The sequence below is a fragment of the Ictalurus punctatus genome, chromosome 14, assembly GCF_001660625.3.
Source record: "Ictalurus punctatus breed USDA103 chromosome 14, Coco_2.0, whole genome shotgun sequence".
In the NCBI taxonomy this organism is placed as follows: Eukaryota; Metazoa; Chordata; class Actinopteri; order Siluriformes; family Ictaluridae; genus Ictalurus; species Ictalurus punctatus.
In genome coordinates, this window is record NC_030429.2 from 7,825,725 (window position 1) to 7,851,195 (window position 25,471).

General features: G+C 37.5%; 1 protein-coding gene across 1 annotated transcript; it reads left to right on the forward strand.

Annotated features, from left to right (window-relative positions):
- Positions 1–1,032: 1,032 nt before the first annotated feature.
- Positions 1,033–12,920, forward strand: LOC108274483 (kyphoscoliosis peptidase). Its single transcript, XM_017484677.2, has 7 exons — positions 1,033–1,169; positions 2,878–3,537; positions 3,661–3,775; positions 4,824–4,941; positions 6,416–6,607; positions 8,113–8,303; positions 9,915–12,920. The coding sequence occupies exons 2-7, from the start codon at positions 2,893–2,895 to the stop codon at positions 11,219–11,221; spliced, it is 2,568 nt and encodes an 855-aa protein (XP_017340166.1). The 5' UTR covers positions 1,033–1,169; positions 2,878–2,892; the 3' UTR covers positions 11,222–12,920.
- Positions 12,921–25,471: the final 12,551 nt, after the last annotated feature.

Consider the following 25,471-nt stretch of genomic DNA (forward strand, 5'->3'; position numbering starts at 1 on the left):
AATAAAAATTAATTGGATTAAATCGAAGAAAACGAAACTGGACCTGGTTGGCGGGTAGAACTGAGGTACTGAATAACATACAGTTTGTGCAGGTGAATGTTCAATGATTTAAAAAAATATAATTGTTCCAATATAAGCCATGTTAATTTGGAAAAAGACCAGTAATATAAAAAGACCAAAGATTATCTATCTATTAATTTTCCATACCACATATCCTACACAGTGTTGCAGGGAGCCTGGAGCCTATCACAGGGGATCCTGGATGGGGTGCTAACCCATCACAGGGCACAATTGCACACACACTCACACATCCATTCACACACTACAAACAATTTAGAGATGCCAGCCAACCTACAATGCATGTCTTTGGCTTGGGAGAGGAATGGTTTGTGGCCTTGTTCAACAGGGATGTCCTAAAATGTCATGTTGTAGAGATTGTTGTGGGTGCCTTGCTCAGTTTTCTTGCTTAGTAGACATGCTTGATGGGGCTCGTACAACCAGTACTGACCATTCTACTGACCCAATAGTGGTGGCTTTCTACTTTTTTGCGAGTCCTTGTATACAGCACAGTGTGTCATCCTAATTAGCAAAACATTGTGAATGGTTGGAAGTCAAGTGCTTGAGTCTGTTTTTGTTTTCGAGTCCCAAAATGTATGTCACAACAAAACTCGTTGCAGGTTTATGACAAGTTTCTGGCCAACTAATTTGGTGCCTAATAGAAAAAAGCATGATGCCAGCCTTGAAATTCAATGCAACCTTGAAAGTTATTATGTGACATCCTTATGATGACCATATGCCAGGTGTGGGTTAGTACTTTGGAAGCAGTGTTTCACCTTCATGGACCTACTCCTTGTAATACAGTGAAGGAAATGTGCATCATGAGTGTCAAAAAAGATTTATATTCACACTGTTCAGTTCATGGAGTTCTCTGATGGCCTCCTGGTGTCCCCCAGTGCTGTAACTTTCCTCTCATGTTCCAGTATCTGATGCTTTGTAGTATTTTTAGGGCTGTCATTCCCTGGATCTGCCAGAGTTACACACCCCAGGCCAGGGCATAGAGGATATATAACAGGCAGTCTCTAGTAGGTGGGAGCTAAATGATCAACTTAATGACAAAGAAGAACAGCAGACAAATAAGCACACCATCAAAGAAAAAGATGGCCCATGAGGTAAGAGCTTAATTTCCTGTGCAAAGCAAGACATGGATTTATACAGGTGGCAAAAATGAGTTAGGCATTTCCACTCCTCTGACTCTAGCTCTTTGGCTGCATGTTTAATGCTGAGAGAAAAACTAGAAATGTGCCTGTTCTTTTTTTGTGCCTTATCTTGTCAGCCTTGAGTGTTCCAGAGATTTAAAAAAAAAAAAAAAAATGAAGTAATTCAAAGAATTAAATTAGCTGTACAAATTTGCTTTGAAGGATGCTAGACAACTATGTCTGCTTCTTGAATAATAATAATAATAATAATAATAATAATAATAATAATAATAATAATAATAATAATGTTTTATAGATGGAATAAATGTAGAAATGTATTCAATGTGCTATTTTGATCCATTTTTGGCCTAGAACCTTTACGCATCTGGCTCCTGGTAAGTGCCTTATTTAGCACTGATTGAATCAGAATTACCCACGTTCTCATGTGTAAATCCATAATGGCCCAGTGCTGAGAAAGTAATAAGATTGTACTTGGCAAAAATGTTGGATCAATGCTGCATATGTACTCTTTTTTCAGACTTCTACAATGAAGCACAGCCAGAAATTGCATGACACATCTGAAAAATTATTTTCTGTATGATTTTGTATGAATGCTGTAGAGCTTTAAGATTCTAAAGGTAATGGGTTAATTAAGCTGATACCTGGCCATGTGAAATACTCGATTACAATTGGCCGGCAGGCATGCATTCATTTCTTAAAACACCAGTAATGTAAATCCAGTTAAAAAAAATAGAATGACATGTATAAATCAATGCACTTCATCCTATATAAGAAAAACTGGAATGTAACCATGACGAGGAACATAAATTATAGATTAGGCTTGGCTTGGGTTATTGATAATCAACAGTAAGGAAACTAAATCACATGGCCATTAACATTTAATTCAGTTTTAATTCATTTGGACATCACAAAGCTTTGGAAAAATGGAAAGCAGCAGAGTTAACACTAGAGAATCTTGACAGACACTCCATCTGAATCAACCTCTACACGCAGCATAAAAAAAAAAAAAAAAAAAAAAAAAAACTCTTCTCCCAGGAATGTAGGCTAGACATAAGAATGTGTTTTCTTTTTTCACGTCAGTCAGTTACGGCTAAGCAAAACTTACAAAAATTCAGTTTTATAAGAATGTTAAGAGTTCATGCTACACTCTTTCAAAGTGTCCTGAACAAAGACCCTACTGGGAATTTTTTTTGACTGACACATCTGGAGCAAAGGATGCTAAGCCTTTCCCAAACTTTCTGAAGCCTGGAGATTGTGAGTTCAAATCCCGATGATGCAACAACCAACCATGGCTGGGAGTCAAGGGAGCGAAACTAGCTGTGGGAGGGGTGTCATTCTCCCCTTCTCCAATGTCAATCAAAATAACACTAGCCAATCTTGAATGTCTGTGAGTTCATGCATGTGGGAAATGGTTGATAGCACTTTGCTCAGAGTGTGTGAAGTACTTAGAAATGGATGGGTTAGCCTTCACCTTCCCTGGTTGGTAGCTCTAGTCATATATGATTGGGAAAAGCTGGCTAGTTGGTGGGAATTGACAGGTTACCATACTGGGAATAAAATGGGGAGAAAATATATATTAAAAAATCACACTTTACACTTGTAACATTACAGAGAAATACTGCACATAATTTCTCAGATAATGTTTTGATTCTCCCTACAGTTTTCACAAATATAAATGTCAATGATGGCTGCTGACCAAAACATTTCACATATTCTACAAGAGCTCTGTCATCCCCCCTGTAATGCCAATCAAATGTGCTGTAAAAATGAGGACAACAACAACATCAATAATGCAGGGATAGCAGAGGAGCCATGGATTCCCACCAGTATGGTGACTCAGATCCAAGAACAAGAGTGTACACATGACCACAGAAGTGAGAGGAGTTTCAAGAGTCAAGGTAAAGATGATGACACAAAAGACCCCCAAGGAGATCCATGTAATTCACCAGTCTCTCCTAAAAACTCAAACAATAAGAACCAGACAGACCAGGCGACAAGAAAGCCTAACATTTCCACTAAGAGTTCTGTGTTTGAAAAGTGGGCTGCTATGGAGGATAAGGCCAATCAGAGACCCCTTGCCAAGAGGCAGCTTTCAGACATCAGTAAAGCTATCACTTTCAGAGCTGTGAAGAAGACTCTGGTGAAAGAGGAAGATCAGACAAGAGAGAAGGTGCAGAATAGTGCTACTCAACATGACAGGAGGAATGATCAGATTATCTTGAACCAGCATGGGTCCAGAAGGAAATTGCAGAAGGAGCTGATCTCTGGCACGAAGGATTTCTACAGAGTGGACACACACACTTTCAGTGCTGGCCAAGAGGTGAGAAATATGTGCCATCTGATATGAAGCTATTCAAGGTGTCAAGTATTTGATATGTTTGTGTGCTTGCAAAGTAATCAAAGGTGCTGTGCTTTTAATCATGTGATCACATATGTTGTGCAGCTAAAGAGTAAGAAGATCTTCTCAGTACCGACTATTGCAAGAACCATCACCAAGGGAACATGTACTGATTTAGAAAGGCTCCGTGCAATCTGGATCTGGCTCTGTCATAACATTGGTTAGTCTTTTTCGCATTCACTCCTGCAACATAAACAATATCTCTATGAATTTTCTGACAGCGATGAAGTACTGAAACCCTTCCAAAAATGATAAATAATTATCTACTCAAAGAAAACTTCACTGCGTCAAATGTTATTTTTTAAATCCATCCATATGGAATGTCCACCATACATTTCACAAGTCCGTGTGAAAATTGTTACTATATAAACTAAAACAATACAATGAGTACAATCACAGTCACATTCTGACCAATCAGAATCGATAAATCAACAGCACTGCGATATAAGAGAGTTAAGCAATATATTAAATAGACTAATAAATGGGGATTATCTGATTGTGCCATAAACATTATTAAAGGAATTATGCTGTTTACCTGCCCAGTTCCACTACTTGTAGAACTTGACAGTGTTTGCATTTGCAGTTCTGGACTGTGAGACATGATGGATATGTTTGCTCTTTGGTTTGAAAATCATTTGTATCAGTTTACAGCTTATTTTTAAAACGTGGCTAGAGAGAGAGAGAGTGTGTGTTTGTGTATGTGTGTATCTTTGGAGTGTGTACGTGTGTATCTTTGGAGTGTGTATGTGTGTATCTTTGGAGTCAGTTATGATAACCACATAAATGTGATTTATTCTTCTGTTATATATGTATCACTAATGTGTTTCTTAAAACATATAATCCAATGCAGATGTGCGGTGTGTAATTTTACTGTTATGATGGCCAAATCCCAAACTTTTTTTTTAAAGTAGACAGAAAAAAAAAGAAAAAAAAAAAAGCGAATTAAACAAATGAGACAAAAATATTTTCATTTATTTATTGAGGAAAATGATCCAATATTACATATCTGAACATTAACTGAAAATCTGATGTTTAAGGTGATATTTATGCAAATAAATAGAAAATTCTAAAGGATTCACAAACTTTCAAGCACCATTGTATGCACTGGTTAATCTGTACCCAGTTACCAAAAAAGTCTTTGATAGACAGAACCTTAAAAAATATGCTTCTATTGATAACTTGATAACTTCTATTGTTGTTCTGTATAGAGTATGATTTGGATGGGTACCTGGGTCTGACTGAGAAAGTATGTTCTCCTGAACGGGTTATTGAAACAGGACGAGGAGTTTGCTGTGGATACTCCAGCCTCTGCTTACAACTGTGCAAGTAAGAGCATCACATATTAATTTGACCTTTGATTACATTTTTGGTTAATATATTAATAATTTTGAACACTGATTAACAATGCAGCATGACCATGCCTACTATCTACATCTGAGGCAATAATTGCAGAAACAGCCAACTTATAGTATGTTTGCCAAGCAAATAAGTGATGGAGGAAATGTGATAGATAATATTTCTACTTAATATTACAACCCGAATTTTGAAAAAGTTGGGACAGCATGGAAAATGCTAATAAAAACAAAGAAGAGTGATTTGTAAATGTTCTTTGACTTGTATTTAAACAAAAAACAAATAAATACATGGTATTTGATGTTTTACCAAATCAACTGCATAGTTTTTTGAAGATAAACATTTATTTTTGAAACTGATACGTGCAACACATTCCAAAAAAAAGTTGGGACAGGGGCAATTTAGGGCTAATAGTCATGTGACAAGTTGAAATAAGAAGGTGATGCGAAACAGGTGAGGCAATCGTCTAATCGCAGTATATAAGGAGCCTCCAAAAAAGGCCTAGTCCTTCATCAGCAAGGATGGGTCGAGGATCGTCAATCTGCCAACAGATGCATTAGTGAATAATCCAACACGTTGAGAATAACATTCTCCAAAGACAAATCGGTAAGATTTTGGGCATTTCACCTTCTACAATGCACAATATAATTAAAAGATTCAAGGAATCCAGTTAAATCTCGGTGTGTAAAAGACAAGGCTGAAAACCACTTCTGAATGCACGTGATCTCCGATCCCTCAGACATCACTGTTTTAAAATCGCCATGTGTCTGTAATGGAAATCCTGACATGGGCTCGGGAATACTTTGGTAAACCATTGTCAGTCAACACCATTCGCCGCTGCATCCAGAGATGCAAGTTAAGGCTTTACTATACAAAGCAGAAGCCATACATCAACACTGTCCAGAAGCGCCGTTGACTTCTCTGGACTCGGTCTCATCTGAGATGGACAGTAGCACAGTGGAACCATGATTTGTGGTCAGACGAGTCAACATTTCAAATTGTTTTTGGACAAAAAAGCCATCATATTCTGCAGGCCAAAGAGGAAAAGGACCGTCCAAGCTGTTATTAGTATCAGGTCCAAAAGCCAGCATCTGTCATGGTACACAGTAAAATCCCTAATGTTGAATTAACACCCACAGTGTTTATTTGAGTCCAATGGACAACTGAGGGACTGAACAAATGATAAAAAAAAAATTGGTCATTCAAGAGTGACAATTTGTTTTCATTTATTTGAAATATCACTGAATTCGATGATTTTTGAATATATATTTACAAAGTATATTTCTGGAGAGCATTTTAATAGTATTTTTAGCATAAAAATGATTATTAATGTTTAGCAAAATGTTAAATAAGTTCATTTTAAGTGTTCAATGCTGCCACTAATAAACATGCTACATTTAATAATAAACCTATATTCTAAATAGCAGTAACTCTGCTCTTTCTGCAGAGAGGTTGGCATTGAGTGCAGGGAGGTGGGTGGCCATGGAAAAGGTATTGGATACAAATTGGGTCAGAGCTACCAGAACACCAAGGCAAATCATATGTGGAATGCAGTGCTTTTGGAGGATCATTGGTATCTGCTGGATGCCTGCTGGGGAGCTGGGAAAGTGGATATGGACAAGAAAGCCTTTATAAAGAGGTACCAAATACACAATCATGTACAGTTATATCATGTCAGTATATACACTACAAGGCCAAAAGTATGTGAACATCTGGCCATATCTGATTGTTGAATATCCAATACTGAAACCATTGCCATTAATATAGTGTTGCCCCCTCCACTCTTTTGGGAAGGCTTTCTACTAAATTTTGGAATATGGATGTGGGGAATTGAGCTTATTCAGCCAGAAGAGTCGGGCACTGGCTTCAAGCGAGAACGTCTAATACGCAGTCGACATTCTAGCTCTAATTAGTTTCAGTGAAGGGGAAACTTAATGCTACAGCGTACAAAGTTAATCTAAGACAACTGTGTGCTTGCACCTTTGTGGAGACAGTTTGGAGAAAGCCTACATATGGGTGTGATTGTCAGATGTCTAAATACAATATATGGCCAAAGGTTTGTAGACATTTGACCATAACACTCATATGTGCTTGTTGAACTCCCCATTCCAGATTTATTCCCCTCTTTGCTGTTTTAATAACCTTCACTCTTCTGAGAAGGCTTACCACTAGATTAGAAGCATGGCTGTTGGGATTTGTCCATTCAGCCACAAGAGCATTAATGAAGTCAGGTACTGATGTTGGGTGAGGAAGCCTGGAGCACAATCCTCATTCCAGTTCATTGAGGTCAAAACTCTGTGCAGGACACTTGAGTTCTTCCACATCAATCTTGGCACACTAAGTTTCGGGCACCTCACTTTTGCGCAGGGACATTGTCACGCTGGAACAGGTTGAGCCTTTTACTTCCAGTGAAGGGAAATTGCATTGCTACAGAATACAAAGACATTCTCTATAATTGTGTGCTTCCAACTTTGTGGTAACAGTTTGGGGAAAAACCTTATATTAAAGTGATGGTCATGAATCCACATAATTTTGGTCATAGTGTACTTTTGGCCATGTAGAGTATAACCAGTAAGGTCATGCTGTATCACAGATTTGTTAGTTATTTAATACTCAAGTATTGCTAATATCGTTTGGGGTAAGCTATTTCCTTTCCCTGGATGTTGCTTAGGTTCTATTTTCATAGTCCGAAACGAACAGACATGCCCTGACGTGTGGCACGATTATGGGTGTTAGTTTCAAAAATCCAGCACTGCAGTATGATTTTCCTCTTTGTCTTGACTTAAAATTTAGGTCTTAAATTAAAGTTAAATCTTACAACAGTACATTATTTCAGTGTAGAATTTTACCAGTCTTGTATCTGACAAACCGAGGACATGCTTTTAGTTAGCTATTTGTTTAACCATTCGTTTTCCTCCAAAACTAAATGACACCCCCCCCCCCCGCCCCCCCAATATATATATATATATATATATATATATATATATATATATATATATATATATATATATATATATATATATATATATATATATATATATATATATATATATATATATATATATATATATATATATATATATATAAATAATCAGTCAACACCAAAAACACAGACACTTAGTGATTCTTCTCTCCCTCTGCTAGATACAATGACTTCTACTTCTTGACTGATCCAGAGGACTTCATCAATTCACACTGGCCTGATGAAGAGGAGTGGCAGCTGCTGGACAACCCGATTAAGCTAGAGGAGTTTGAGAAGAATGTGCTGAAAACCTCTGAGTTTTACAAGCTTGGGTTAACACTAATCCACCCCAAACAATTCTTACTCATTACAGGTTGGTCCCTGGTCTATCCTCTGACTCTTGCACAGATTTAAATGTGTCTCTACTACTGAGTTTTATCTTGCACTATATTTAAAAAAAAAAAAAAATTCTATGCAAATCAGAAAATGATCCTCAGTCCATAACATTTTTCTTTTTCTTTTTAAAAATAAATAAATAAATAAATCTATGGTTCCCTGATGGTTTGGTATTTTATACTTTGGAAATTGATTGACAATCCTGTTGGGAAGGAGAAAAAAAACATGACCTGATATAATTTTTGAGTTTATATAATATAATGAGTTTAACAGTTTCAAACAGTAAATTAAATTGATTACAGATGTAAGTTATATTTATTGTTTTATTAATATAATAGGAATGAATATTTACCACTTCTAGATAACTGACGACTGTTATATTTCAGTATTTAATTGTTTCCTTATTGTTTCCTTCTTCAGACAATTTAAGGTGCAAATATTATTAAATGCCATTAGATCTGTAATCTAAAGTATATGATAAAACATGACAGGGTGTGCTTTTACAGGATGGTATGATGCAGCTTGTTATGAAACAGAGTTACTATTCCCACTCTGAAGTTGATTATTTCCCACATTTTGAAGTGTTCTGTTTATACCACAGCAAATTGCCAATGCTAACAGTTTTTATATGCCTTTTTATTTGTTTATACAGTAGTTGCACTTAATGTTGTGAAATGTCAACAACAATTTACATTATAGCAGCTCTAATGCCATTCCTTCATCAGAAGCTCTTTTTTCCTCTCTATTGAAGTACAGTAAATAAGACAAGAATCACAGCTTTGTAGTGGAAAGTGTTTCTTCCTGAAGACTTTCCATTAGTGGACAATCTTAAATTAGAGCTTTACTTTTGACTGTTACAAAGCATTAACTCTGGAGACTCCTTCCAAAGATGCTAAATAAAGGTCTCGCTACAGAAAAAAAGATTGCCCATATCAACAATTACACATTTGTAATCCATTTATGTCAAGCATCCACCATTTAAGTCTCAGTGTTTCTGTTATTATAGAAATGACAACATATGACAGAGTGCATTAATATCAACCTGTGATGTTGTCTTGCAACCTCAAATACTGCCTGAGCTGTTATTACAGTTAAATCAACACCTTCTGACTAATCAGAACTGAGAATTTAACAGCACTGTGATTTAAATAACTATGAAACCACAGCTCATTGTCATGAGTTGACCATCAGACATCACCAGACTCATAGATAACTTTGAAGCCAATAGATATCCATTAAATGTGTATGTTTACAATCAATAACAGGTCATCTTTTAACCGAAAACATCATTATTAACCATTACAGAAACATTGATGGGTTCCTAATGGGATTAAAAAGTGCCTTAGTAGTGATTAGTGGTCTCTGATAGTGACCTTGTGATAAAAGGCTGTGGAAATAGAACATTAATTATATATGGTATTCATGTTCATAGAGAAGGTAAATATACCACTGGTACAATTAACAATACTGAATATATTATGGATATAACTGAATGAGTAGACTCAACAACACTAGACCCATTCTCAATAGGAAAGGAAGGAAAAAATATTACACTGTATTATAATTATTATCCTATATTTGTGTTCAGAGGATGGTGAAGCTTCCATCTCAATGAGATTCTCTCAGCCTGTGGACTTCACATATGAGATTTCCCAGCAACACAGCGGTGAACAGAAGGAGCTGAGCACCTCTATGGGTCTACTCACTGTCACACAGAACAGCATGAAGCTCCAGCTGATGCCTCCAGCTTCAGGAACATTCGACATCATGCTGTTTGCACGACCCGGACATACTTCTGGAAAGTACAGCTGGGTGTGTTCATTTCAACTGGAGTGCTATGAGCCTAAGACATCACAGAATCTCCCTGAGAACCCTTACTTGTACTGGGGAATGACACAAAATGCTGAAGATCTGGGATTGAAACCCTGCATATATGGTAGTGAGGCCATTTTAATCAAATCAGGGTCATCTGAACTTGTGCTGCACACTAGCAGGCCACTCATGATGCTGTGTGAAATAAGCCATAAGGATTTGGATGACACTCTGGCTATGAGATGTCTGGCCACCCAAATTGAAGCGGACAGACTTACCTGTAGCATTCTTTGTCCATACATTGGTTATTACAGACTGTCTGTATTTGTCAGTGACTATGAGAGTGATAGGAACAGCTTCCAGAACGTGGGAAACTTTCTTCTTCACTGCACTGCCAACCCAATCAACTTGAATCAGCTTTTGCCTCCAGATCTCAGTTACTTTTGCGGGCCTGGAATCCGGACTGACGACGCTGGTCTAACAAAGTTCAGCCACACAGCGGCAATAGTGAGCACACAGCAAGGAAAGTGCAACATCACCTTCCAGAACCAGCGTGATCTGGACCTTCAAGCCATTTTAAAACATAGCAAAGAACAGTCTGGACACCCCCTTTCTCAGCATGTCTTCTTCACCTACAATGGCAGTAAGGTCACGCTCAGTGTGGCCCTGCCGAAGCCGGGAGTTTACAAATTGAGTCTTTATGGAAAGACTACATCCAACCAGGAATTTAACCTGCTGTGTGATTTCATCCTTAAGAACAGCTCAGAGAGCTCATGTCCCCCATTCCCATACACCTACATGGCCTGGAGGAAGGGCTGCATGCTTTTTGAACCATGCTCAGGCCTGCTTGAGCCACTGTGTTGGGTTCAGTTCCGCATTTGTGTCCCTGGGGCTCGCAGAGTCTCTGTGCTGGGCGAGCACAGAGTGGATCTGCAAATTAATAAAAGTCACATTTGGGAAGGAGAAGTGTTCACAGGGAATGTGGAACAGATAAAACTTGCAGCCAGCCAGGACGAAACATCTGATCAGATGGACATATTGATGTCCTTTGATGTGCTGAGGCCACAAAATGAGATTAAATGAGAAAATGACAAATGAGAAAGAAAAAAAAAACTGGGAAAGTGGGATAGTTCAGACATGGCAAGGTATGTCCAGGGTCCCCGATTCAATCCTGATGGTACCCTTAGATAGACTGGTCTCCCATCCAGAGTGTATTCCCACATTGTGCCTAGATTCCTGGAATAGGCTCCGACCAATTCTGATCAGGATGAAGTAATTACTAAAGATGAATTAATGAATGCTGTCTGGATACAAAAAAAGAACATAATACACATCGCTGATAATTGTGAACACAATTTGTAAGAATACCTGGCAGCTTTCATGCTTGTTTTGAATTTCCATGAAACCTTTGTCATATTATAGATCATTTGCATTTGTCTTTGTTTTCTTCAGGGTGCTAAAGAGCTACATTTCACAAAAGGTGTTTATTCAGAATTGGCACAATTAAAGGTTGCCTGATTTCTACCAATTATAATTCTGAATGCACCATGACATTCTAAAGGCATAAAATGTACTTTGGTACACTGGAATCAGAAAGAAGCTTGGAAAACTATTCATTCTTAGAAACTCTGAAAAAGAGCATATTTAGCTTTCAAGTATTATCATCTTGTCTTACTTGGGTTCTGTTTTAAAATAAAGTACCTTCCCCCAAAAATACAGTTTTTATTCTATAATGGTTCGACATAAAAATCCATGTACCAAACTACACTTTAGTTCGAGATTGAATAGCATTTTAGTCATTAGCTCTTAGCATTAACATTTAAGAATGATAGTTTTGCCAGTGTTTCATTTTACCTTCAAGTGTTATGCATAATATATGTATATGTATATGTATATGTATATGTATATGTAAACTTTGCATCAGCATTCAGCACTTGATGGAATCTGCAAATCAGCTCTCCATTGCTCTGGTAATCAGTTTAAGAGCCACAGCACAGAAGCAAGGCCATACTCTCCTACACACCATATATCAGATGTCACAGCAACACATGAACTGAGCCGCTTAAAAACGGCAGCAAATGCAATCTCTTCTCACTGTCTTTGACACACGCTATTTTTATACTGCCAAGAATGATAATGATTGTTAAGTCCTCCTGAAGTTACAAAGACAGCACAGTCAGGTTTATGTTTGGCTAAGACATTGACATTAGCTCTGTTGTTTTTTTTCTTGACATGCTTTCTTGGCTGATTAGCATCAGTCCTGTCTCATTCTGTGAGGGGCTGATAACAAGGGGGCACCTTATGCTCATGAAAGAAAGGGTTGCCATGTCTCAGCAAAATATCCAGCCCAACTAAATCTAAACAACAACAACAACAACAACTGAAACTGGCCTGAAAATGTTGGTGATGTATAACAGAACAGTGAAAATATAAATTATATTTTGTTAATTCATTGGTTGGGGAAAAAAGACTGATTATTTGATTTAAAGGCTGATTATTTGATTTAAAATAAAATCTTAGTGGCTGTTGATTTGGTGTAAATAATGACCCTGGCAACCCTGGTGCATGTATACCTGCTCAATGTAAAATATACTTGCACTATGCAGAGCTTAGATCACTTGATAATAGGTCAGATAACCAACTGAGTTGTTTTTATCACTTTCTAATGAACTGAACTAAAAACGTTTCATGTTTCTGTGTGGCTAGGTCATAAGGACACTGGATATTCGTTCATTTTGCTTTTTTCTCTAATAAACAGACAACCTGAGCATCAAAGCATGAATCATATTTGTGCAAAATTGATTTACAATGCAAATCCAACACACCTGACTCTAATATTCAAATGCTGCTAGAGAGCTTGATTAGCTGGATCAGACACACACAGATGTCACGTTGCCTGTGGACTACTGAAATTGGGCAACTGCTACCAGTAACTGTCACCCCTGTTGAACACAGACTGCAAATTCACAGTGCAGTGTGTTTCCATCCTTTCTAATCTGTTTACATACATTCTTGGTATGAAAAATACATGTGCTTTTCAGGTAAGCTGCAATTACAGATGTAGGTGCAGGTTGATGTTTAATTAAATAATCAGGAAACAATCCCAAACACTATCCATTTTATGGAGTTATTTATGGAGTGTGTGTGATTTGTGACAAGTGAATGCAATCAGAAGTCTGGCAATGCAGAGAGGGTGAATGAGTCAGGTGACTGCATTTCTGCAATGTTGTTCAGCAGCAGTGGATTCTGGGACATAAGAGTTTGTGGCTACTACAGAATAAGATGTCTCATTTGCCTGCAAAATAAAATGAATGTCCAGCCTTTAAAGTTCACCATTAAATCTAAAGAAATATGACAAGTTAAATGTATGTTTGGTAAAATAACAAGTTAAGTTTTATTATATATAAACAAAAGAAAACAAAAAGCTTTTTACATAGGTTAGGTAGCTAGTTAAGTTTTGTAAATTAGTTTATTAGATTACTTTGCTTTTATTTTGTTTTCTTTGGTAATGTGCCTTAGCATTCATTCAGAAAAGATTAGCAAACTAGTGAGCCAAAAACTAGGTTTGACTGAGCAGTCCCTCCAGTATTTCACAATGCATATGCAATCGTATGCAAAAGAAATGCAATATCAAGCAAACTCTGCCATTTTCAGAGAAGCTTGCAAAATTATCACAGATTTGGGCCAAGATGTAACATTTGACATCATCACAACACGCAGTCAGTCAAAGCCCTCTTCGATTCATGTGCGTCAAACATGAGTACAGCTAAAAGGTATCATTTACCAACAAACATCACTGCACAAGACCGTGCAAAACAATCTCATGCAATTGCAATTTCGCCAATTCAATAGTTTACTATGAAAAGAAAGCACAAAAAAACTCTGGTTGCATCCTGTATAGACTGACTGAGTTAGCAGAATATTTTCAGGATCAGGCATGAGGAACTTGTGGTGAGTTCAGTCAAAATTTTCCCATTTTTACTCTTAAATACTTTAGCATTTTTAAACATAGATACTTTTTTTTCCTTCTCTAAAGTAGATTTTTGCCTCCATACATTTAATGGAGGAAGATTTTGACAGCTTCTCTGTACTTTTTCCACCCCTGTTCAAATCAGACCTCCAACCGTGTCAGATTACTGTAGTTCAGTAAGTGTAGTTTGTAATTTCATTAATTTAATATATATATATATATATATATATATATATATATATATATATATATATATATATATATATATATATATATATATATATATATCAGACCTCAACATAAGCAATGTCTTTGTTCAGGATGTTAGCTCCTCTAATGTCCTCCATGAGGGAAAAAAATATTCAGAGGACTTTAAAGTGTGTGTAACTCTTGTGTAACAATACGAACAGTGCTGTAGTTATGTTTGAGGTCTGAACAGCAATGAGTGCAATTTATTAAATCTGGGCCACAGTCCAACTGTACTCAATGAGGCAGGACAGTGCCTGTCTTTTCTACTGAGTTTGAGCTGACACTAGAGGTCACTTCATATTCTAGTGTAAGGACAAGCCATATGGCAGACTCTGTATAGAGCTTCCAGCCTGTAACATGCAAACAAAGCATATTAAATCTTTCAGTTAGGTATAAAACTACACCATGTTTTACCTGGGGTCATTCTGGGAGAATGGAGACTGAGGGCTAGAAAAGGGTCAGCTATGTGTTTTTGTGTGCAGATTGAACTTTTTATATTTAATTGTACTTTGTATAATTTACTTTGTCTTTGCTGTGCAGGTGCTTCTTGACTTTATCATGGACCTGAGCATTAATAAACCATATGGAATGTCAACCAAGCATATTAAATTATGTTTGTTTAAGAGCATATGGCCCAAACTCACTGACAGGTGTGTATACTCCTGGTCATTTTTAGAAGGGCCTATGTTCTATACACTACCAGTTAAAAGATTATTCTGTGTCCAGGAAAGTCTTAAAAAATAAAAACTATTTTGAATTCTTGAAGTCCTAAATGAAATCTTTTTTGTGTTTGTGAACCCTTTAGAATTTTCTATATTTCTGCATACATATGACCTAGAACATCACCAGATTTTCACACTTCATAAAAATAGACAAAGTGAAGCAAATTAAATAAATGAGACAGAAATATTACACTTGGTCATTTATTTATTGAGGACAATGATCCAATATTACATATCAATGAGTGGCAAAAGTATGTGAACCTTTACTTTCAGAATCTGATGTGACCCCCTTGTGGAGCAATAACTGCAACTAAATGTTTTCGGTAACTGATGGTCAGTCCTGCACATTAGCTTGGAGCAATTTTGGCCCTTTCCTCAGTACAGAACAGCTTCAGTTGTGGAATGTTGGTGGGTTTCTTCACATGAACTGCTTGCTCCAGGTACTTCCACGACATTTCCATTGGATTAAGGTCAGAATTTGACTTGACCATTCCAAAACATTAACCGTATTCTTCTTTAATCATTCTTTGGTAAAATTCAGAATTCATTGTTCCATCAATGATGGCAAGTCATCCAAGCCCAGATGCAGCAAAACATGCCCAGCCATGATACTACCACCGTCACGTTTCACAGATGGGATAAGGTTCTTATGTTGGAATGCAGTTTTCCTTTCTCCAAACATAATGCTTCTCATTTAAACCAAAAATTCTATTTTGGTTTCATCCAGCCACAAAATGTTTTTTTTTTTTTTTTTTTCAATAGCCTTCTAGTTTGTCCACATGATCTTTAGCAAACTGCAGAGCGGTAGCAGTATCCTTTTCGGTGAGCAGTGGCTTCCTCCTTGCAACCTTGTCATGTACACCATTGTTGGTCAGTGTTCTCCTGATAGTTCACTCATGAACATTAACATTAGCCAATGTGAGAGAGGCCTTTAGTTGCTTAGAAGTTACAGTGGGTTCTTTTGTGATCTCATGGACCATTACACATCTTGCTCTTGGAGTGATGTTTGTTGGTTGACCACTCCTGGAGAGGGAAACAATGGTCTTGAATTTCCTTCAGTGTTTGGTGGAGTCCAAACACTTTAGAAATGGTTTTGTAACTTTTTCCAGCCTGGTGAGCATCAACAACTCTGAGGTCCTCAGAAATCTCCTTTGTTCATGCTATGATACACTTCCATAAACATGTGTTATGAAGATCAGACTTTGATAGATCCCTGTTCTTTAAATAAAACAGGATGCTCACTCACACTTGATTGTCATCTCATTGATTTAAAAAACCTGACTCTAATTTCCTCTTCAAACTAACTGCTAATCTTAGAAGTTCACATACTTTTGCCACTCACAGATATGTAATATTGGATAATCCTTAATAAACAAATGACCAAGTTTAATATTTTGTCTCATTTGTTTAACTGAGTTTCTTTATCTACTTTTAGGACTTTTAAATTCTAAAGAGTTCACAAACTTTCAAGCTGTATTTTAAATATTGTTTTATCATTATCAACTGAATAATATTTTCATTTTGTTTTATTTTATCCTGTGTCTATGAATGTACAGTGTCTTGTACAGCTTGTACAGTAAATGTACAGTATGATCTTTCAGCAAGCTTATTCTCTATATGCATCCTGTTATAGAAAATACTATTAATACTGTGAAGTGCACTATAAAGGCCTTAGGCCATGTCCCTCCCCCAAAAATGAATAACTATTACAGATAATGTTTTTATCTCTAATGTTTTTATCTTTGTTACCCTAATGATACTGATATGACACAAGACCCTACACAATACACATGAAAGGCTTTTTCATGGGACTAATCTGCTCTTGGCACACTGAATAACAGACAAAATTGCACAAATGGGAATCATTACAGTGCCTAAATATTGAAAAATAAAAAAAAAAAGCTGTTTATAACCTAGCTTTCATGATTCCCCCTGTTGTCATACATTGTGAAGAAGGCAGGCTGAGAAAAGGTCAGGACATTATAAATAGCCATGCTTCCACACTGTCAGCTCAGGAACAGAGATTACCCATCAAGCCATCACTATGACAGAGCTGATTATTGCAGAACACTATCGGTTACTGCTTCTCTATTCTGGGTCAGCGTACAAGGGCGACAGGGATGGTGCATATAGATCATACGCTCAGGGACACAGGAGAAATTTCCTCAGAATGTGTGTACTCACAAATGCACTTCTGTTATGTATTCCTATATTTCTCTGGTGGATAATATTTAATAACAATGCAGATGTTTCACATCATATGTTTTACTCTGTGCTTAGTTTATAATCAGACCTTCATATGGAAACCATTACAAGATAAGGGGTTATTTCATTTTCCTTCGTGATACGCGAAAGTGGAGAGAAAAAGCAATAAAAAAAGTGCATTCTACTTCAGAGAAACAATAAAAGCAGAATGGACTCCATGAACATCCAGTCTAGACCTATCAATCTGGAGTTTCCACAGATAAGTACTACTAGACCATCTCACTGCATGCAAATGAAGTTTATTAGATTTCACACAATCCAGAAAAACAGACTGGCTGTTCTAAAATAGATGAACTGATCATAAAATTCTTTTTTAAATTTATGGATACTCCTCTTAAGCAGGCATGTATGCTACGTCAGGATTTATGTGCCCATAAATCAAACAAATAGGATTACTGTCACAATGTGCTATTCTAATCAATCAACTCTTACTAAGCATGTTAAGGCTTAGTCCACCGCACTAACATGGGTAAATTTGAAATGTCCTCTTATCTGTTTTGCCTGTCCATCCTGAATAAAATGCCATTTTTGACCACGGATCAAAACACATTTTTAATCCAGTCTCAAAAGTGTATCAATCAAAAATTTCGGTTGTTTTTCATTACACTGACCTATGATTGTCATATAATCAGAAGTTACAAAGTAAGCATACAGTATATAGAGTGTTAAATCCCTGGCAAAAGTGAGTTTGTGTGCACATCCCTCCCTTACATATACATTGTTGCCCATTCATTGTTGCACTATGAGAATATCTAACGAGTAAAAGGAGAATATGTATAGGAACAAAAAGGACTACAAAAAACCCCACAATAATAATAATAACCCAGCTGCAGCTACACATCAGACAGATAGACAGGTTGGATGACAGACAGACAAAAATACAAGAGAGCAGCCATACAAATTAAGGGTAATGTCCCACTGGGATTTACCTCCACTCCCACACTTAGTCACACTTAGTAACATACTTTGTCCCACACGTCATCGCACATAAATAATTTACAATTTCATTTATCCCTTCATATAAAATAGGTAATGTGTGTTATACAGTGTATATATATATAGTGTTAGAGCATACAAGCAGCATTGTGATGTGAAGTTGTCAAAACAAGTGAAAGTGGTGGAAATTATATGGGTCAGATATCCAGTGTGCAAACTCAAAAGTGCAAAAGTGTCTTTTTTCACATTTTATTGTGGGTGCACAAACTTTTGGTGAAACATCATGCTAAAACATCACAATGGCACTTTCAAATTCCTCATGTTAGTGTGCACTGAGCCTAAGAATACTCATTAAATATGGGTTTCATTCAATCCGTAACTATACTAGACATGGATCCAAGGCAAATATTCTTTTGACTGAAAGATTGTATAAAGGCTGAATCACTAGGACAAATTTATCACCAATTATATTTATAAAGGAAGTTTTTTAAAGCCAGAGAGCTTTCACCATAGCCCTATAGAATAACTCAACAGGTTGTTAGTTAGTTACAGTTACATTTATATAGTGCTTTTCTAAGAAATACACTCAGTGTATTTCTATTCGTTGTCCCGAACAACAGGAGGGTACTTCATGGGGTTTATAAAGCACAACCGTGAAGCCAGCTGCTTCAGACACAGTCATGCAGTTAGCCATACATGTTGAATAAGTGGTGACGTGGGAAATAATCAACATATCACCCAGAGCCAAAACTAGATTAATAATGTCATCATGTAACAGGCAGCCATACACTCATGTCTAAACTGAATGTTGATTTTCTTCACTTAGAAAATGAAGCTTGTGCTGATTTTATGATGACTGAATATTCATGTCATTAATCTTTGTCATGTGAATTATTTAAAATTCAAAATTTTTCAAATTTTTGATTAAAGTTATTCCATGATTCCAATAATTTCGGTCTTGCGTTAACATAACTGGTACCGTTTGAGAAATTATAGAAATACTATAGTTTCTTTTTATTTTTTACTTAATCCCTGCCCAATTAATCTGTAGAATTATGCAGTGATGTCTATTGTTTTATTGCCTCTCTTAAATATATATATATAAAATCTGAAAACTTACTGCCATCTCTGAAAGGACAAATTATAAATATTTAGAGCTTAAATACTAAATGCTGAAGAATTCATGAATGCACTCTACAAACATATTCTTTGCATAATTGACTTCCCAACTACTGCCCTTAGACTTCCATTATAACGAGCTTCAGCTAAACAGGTTTAATGCTTATTCCTACTGAATAAGAATCTCCTACAAGGAAATGACCTGAAATTCTTCACACTATGGTGCACATAGTTAAGTAAATACATTAAATCCGGAGAAATCAAGAACTATTTTTTAAAAATAAAAATCCTGCCTACACCATAGTTGACATAATTGTCATGAATCAAGCCTTTGTGGTTCCTCCCAATCACCACCAGAGGGCCACCAACCGGCATCGGAGGCCATAAAGTCTTACATGGAAAAGGAGCTCTCCAATGGCTTCATCAGTCCGGCATTCTTCTTTGTGAACAGGAAAGACGGAGGGCTCCACCCTTGTATCGATTATCATGGACTTAATGACATCACATTCAAGTATCATTATCCCCTGCCCTGGTGCTAGCAGCCCTGGAGTAACTACTGCAGGCCAGGTTGTACATGAGACTAGACCCCTGCAGCACCTACAACCTTATTGGAATTCATGAGGGAGATGAGTGGAAGACAGCTTTCTCCAACAGTACTGAGCACTACGAATACCTTGTCATGCCATTCAGACTGGCTAATAGTCCCTCAGAATTCCAAGCCTTCATTAACAATACCATCCGCGACAAGCGAAACCAGTTCATGATTGTCTACGTCAATGATATCCTCATTTATTCCAACACACTTGAAGAGCATGTTCAACTCATCTGAGCTGTGCTGCAATGTCTCATATCTCACTAACTCTATGCCAAGGCTGAAAAATGTGAGTTTCATCAAACAGGTATCATTTTTAGTCTATGTGATCAATCATGAGGGTGTGACAATGGAGGACAATAAAGTAAGGGCAGTGCTTCAGTGGCCACAACTCACTACTGTAAAGGAGCTGCAACGTTTCCTAGGATTTGCCAACTTCTACAGGTGCTTTATCTGAACTTTACCGTCGCTGTGCCGCTGACCTCCGCTGGTATCAGAGCCGTACTCTCCCAGTGTCATGACACTCCCCCCAAGCTCTTTCCTTGCTCCTACTTCTCTCGCAAGCTCTGTGCCACCGAACAGAATTATGACATCAGGAATCGAGAATTATTAGCCATGAAGGCTGTATTCAAGGAGTGGCACCACTACCTGTTGGGTGCAAAACATCCATTTCTAGTGCTCATGGACCACCGGAACCTAGAATATCTATGCGCCATTAAGAGACTCAACCCTAGACAAGCCAGATGGGCCCTGTTCTTCACTCACTTCCACTTCAGTCACCTACCGCCCTGGTTCAAAGAATATCAAAGCCTATGCCCTTTCACCCCAACATGAACAGCCCCAACAATCTCAGACTCAGGAACCCACAATAATCATCGCTCCTGTACAATGGGACATCATGACAGAAACAACCCGCAGTCAAACTCACGATCCACCACCCCCACAAAAGTCCTCCTAATGGCACTTAAGTTCCACTTACACTCCACAAGAAGGTCACCCAATGGGTTCACTCCTTCCTCAGCTCCAGCCACCCCATAACTCCGTGCCCTTGGTCTCATGTAGCCATAGACTTCATCACAGACTTTCCCAGTTCCCAGGGTCACACCACCATACTTACCGTCATAGACAGTTTTTCCAAGCCTGCCATCTCATCCCACTACCCAAGCTACCCACCACCTTTGAAACAACAGAGCACCTATGTAACTATTCATTCCGATTCTATGGCCTACTAGAAGACATTTTTTCTGACCAAGAACCCCAGTTTACTTTGTGCCTATGGGCAGTGTTCTGCAACCTGGAACCAGGCCCACATTCATCTCCAATGAGCGCTCAGAAGACAGAAGGAACATGCCGATGGCCATCATCAAGCTAACCCAGAATATAACCCTGGCCAATGGGTCTGGCTCTCCACCTATGACCTCCGATTCCATCTGCCCTGCAAAAAACTCAGTCCAAGGTACGTGGGTCCGTTCAAAATAATCAAACAAATCACATCTGTATTGTACAGTCTTGCCCTGCCTTCCACATCGTATTTCTCCCACTTTTCATGTGTCTCTGTTCAAGCCCACTGGTAGCCCAAGAGGGAAGGAGGAGGAGGCCAGCAACCAGGGTCCCCCACCCATTGTTGTGGATGGGGAGAAGGCCTATCAGAGCTCCTAGACTCCAGATGCTGGGGTAGGACAATATAGTACCTTGTGGATTGTGAGGGGTATGGCCCGGAGGAACGATCCTCGGTCAATTCGGGACGATATCCTCAACCCCACACTCATTACTGAGTTTCACAGGAACCATCCACAAAGACCCTCACCTCAACCCTGAGGGAGACCCCAGCGTTGGGTTCCATCTTGTGTCAGGAGCCACCCGCCGGGGGTGTGGGAGGTTCCCCCCTCTCACCACTAGAGAGCAACATCACCCGAGTACTGACAGCCTTCCCAGACTCCATTTCCCATAATCCCACACCCGGAACTAATCATACACACACAACTGTTTCTCATCTTCATGGACTATATAGTATTCTACCACACTCTCCATCACTACAAAGTCTTGTTTTGCTGTGCTAACATTACTAATTGATTTCTTTGTTGTGTATTCTGCCTGTGTATGACCTTGGACTGTTCACATTGTTTTGAACCTTTGCCACCTACCGTTAGCCTGTTTACTTACTACGTCTCTGCTCTGCCTACGATATTGTGTTTGCCTGTGATTGACCTCTGCCTGCCTTTACGTCTGTTTACATTGCTTTGTTTAATAAATCTGCGCATGGATCCTCACCTCGCTGACTCATCATTACAATGTGAATGCACTATACAGTGAGGGGCTAATCCTCACTCTATAGTATTTATATATCTAATGATGAAGAAGAAGCTTCACAATAGCACTGTACGAAGCTGATGAACTTCAGAGCACCACTAACTTCCATGTTCTCTGAAAGAGGGTCAGAGTATTTTTACCACCCTACTGTGATTTCATTATCATTAACCTAGTGTCAGGAGGCTGATTTCAGTCAACGATTGGCCCTCTGCCTTGGACTGCTTCTGTAATGACCTCACTACCCATAACTGATCTTTTAGGAAAGATTTCCAGCCATATCATTAGCAACAGATGGACACTAGCATATGATGAGCCCCTTCTATGATAGCAAAGTCTATTTATCAGTAAATCATTACACAATGTTGATGCTCAACAACAAAATAACTAAAGTGGTGTTCATTTTATATAGTGGTGAGGATCAGTAAATATGGAAGAGCCACAACTATTTGAGTTGAGATGAAATAAAATGAGACAGTTATGACTAGAAACACAGTCACATTTCCCACATAGTCCATGACCTTGTTGGAATAAGGACTTTCACTGGGGCCACATTTACTTGAGCAAAGGTGCAGAAGTACATTGATGCAGCCAGTACACATTATACATTATGAATTACAACTTTAAATTCAACTGAGACTTCATCCAATGAAATACTGAATTATTCTGTGCTAGCGTTATGGAAAGGTAATGCAAAGTTTGCCAAATTTTGTAGATCTGGGGAAAATGTGCATTATATGGTTCTCCCTTCGGTCTCCTCTTCAGGTGGTGAGATGCAGGCTCAATTGGGTTAAGGTCTGGTGATTGACTTGGCCAGTCTAAAACCATCCACTTTTCCCCTTGATAAAGTCCTTTGTTGAGTTGGAAGTGTGTTTTGGAATATTGTCTTGCTGCATGATAAAGTTCCTCCCAATTAATTTGGATGCATTTCTCTGTAAATTGGCAAACAAAATGTTCGTGGAAACTTCTGAATTCATTCTGTTGCTACCATCATGAGTATAAATGAGCATAAATAAAGATTAATGATCCTGTTATAGAAGCAGCCATGCATGCCCAAGCTATGACACTTCCTCCACCATGTTTCACAGATGAGCTTGTGATTATTGCATGGCAGATTCTGCATGAGCAATTTCTTTCTTTCTCCAAACTTTGGATTTGCAACACTCTGGTAGAGGTTAAACTTGTCTCCAGAACTTTTCTGGCCCATCTCTTATTTCTTTGTGAATTCCAATCTGCCTTTCTGATTCTTACTGCTGAGGACCAACACCAAAGCACCAGAGGTGTATTCAGCATGTAACACCGAGGGGCTTGCACTAGGGGCAAGCTAGGAATTAATTTTAGGGAAAGATGAGAAAATATGCTAAATAAAATCACTGAATTATTTGTACAACTGAATTGATAAATATGACATGTTCTGCATTAATTAAAATTTTGAGGTGGATTGTCAGACAGTAATGGTGTTCATAATTTGTCATTTAATTATTTAATGTACAATCTATAATCAATCTTCAATCATCATCTTATTAATAATGTTAATAATAATAAGAAGAAATAAAATACCTTTATCACAGCTTCACTTTCAGCTTATTGGGTATTAGGGTACATCATATTCTATGCTAATCATATTCAATGCCTAGTACTTTCCCTAGATAGGCAATGAACCCTTAAGCATTTGTGGATGCAGTATTCCTTTTTGTCTATTAAGTTATTAAGGATCCAATAAATCAGGGGTTCAAAAATATTTCACTTGTTCACTTGTCTTCAACCCTCAAACTGCAGATGTGGGCTCATTTTGGCCCTCAGTTTCTGTTAAGAATATTTCTTTGGGGTACAAATTCATCAAATAGTTCTAGCAAATACATTACACTTCAAACACATACTTCCTATTAAATTATCTTTTTACTCCAAATGAGCATGTGCTCATGTTTTTAGAGCATGTGCTTTGAATTGATTCTAATCATAAACCTCTAATTATTTAAAATAATTACTAATAATAGTAATTATAATTACTAAAAAAGTTTTCCTAGTAAAACATGTAAGGCATGTGCACACTGCATTTTTTTCCTGTGAATTAATACTAGTTAATTATATTGTTTATTGTATATTAAATGAGCAGTTTCTAATTATCTTCAATTACTTTATTCATCAATGTCATTTTTTTTTCATTTACAAGTCCTGAAAAACACTGTGCAAAAATATTTTGCAAATATGTGAGTAAGGAGTGGAAATTTGGCACTCAGGAGGTTGATAAATAAATAACCACTCTTTTATAAAGCAAACATTTGGGGATTTATCATTTGTATTTTGAGATGTAATAGTCAGGGTTGTCCCCCCCCCCCCCCCCCCCCCCTTTCTTTAAACCTAATCATCTACCCTGTATCATGCTGGCATTGCTGTCACTCTTTTAGTTTGTTTTCATGGCATATATTGATATTAATTCTTTGAGATTAAAATATAACGATGAATACAGTTGCTATTGTGTATTTGCTCATATTACTACTCAAGTCACAGAATCAATTCCACTTCACAGGTTTTAATTACATGTATTCATTTTGGTCTTGAACTAAAGATCCATTCATGTGTAGTTTATTTGAATGAATGAATAAATAAATAAATAAATAAATAAATAACAAAGCTGATTGAGCTTTAAGAATCCTTTCTTGTTTGTCCTTTTTTCTGTCTGTCAGTTGATTAGCTTTATTTAAAAAATCAGTAGTTCTAACACTAATAATAATTACTATACTGAAAGTATAATACTATTAAACTTCTAAGTAATGCTAAAAATAAAATACTGCAAAAATTAAACAAGGCAATAGTCAGAGTAATCAACAAGACAGTCAGCAGTAGCAATGCTCAAAACATATACAAACTGCCTGGTTGGCAAATCTTTGCAAAGGTTAAATAATAGCTCTCTTCTCTGCTCCTAGTCTTTTAACATTAAATGGAGAAACGGACTGTTTCCAACTATTGGTTGGATTTAAGTTCAGCTAACATATGGATCTCTGCACTCAATGGCTATAGTGAAGTAGAGACTTCTCTTCTTGGCAGCAGAGGCAAAAAGTTATCTGAGGACCATATGTAAATACAACCCCAATTCCAAAAAAGTTGGGACGCTGTGTAAAATAAATGTAAATAAAAACAATGATGAGTTCAATGATTTGTAAATCTCATAA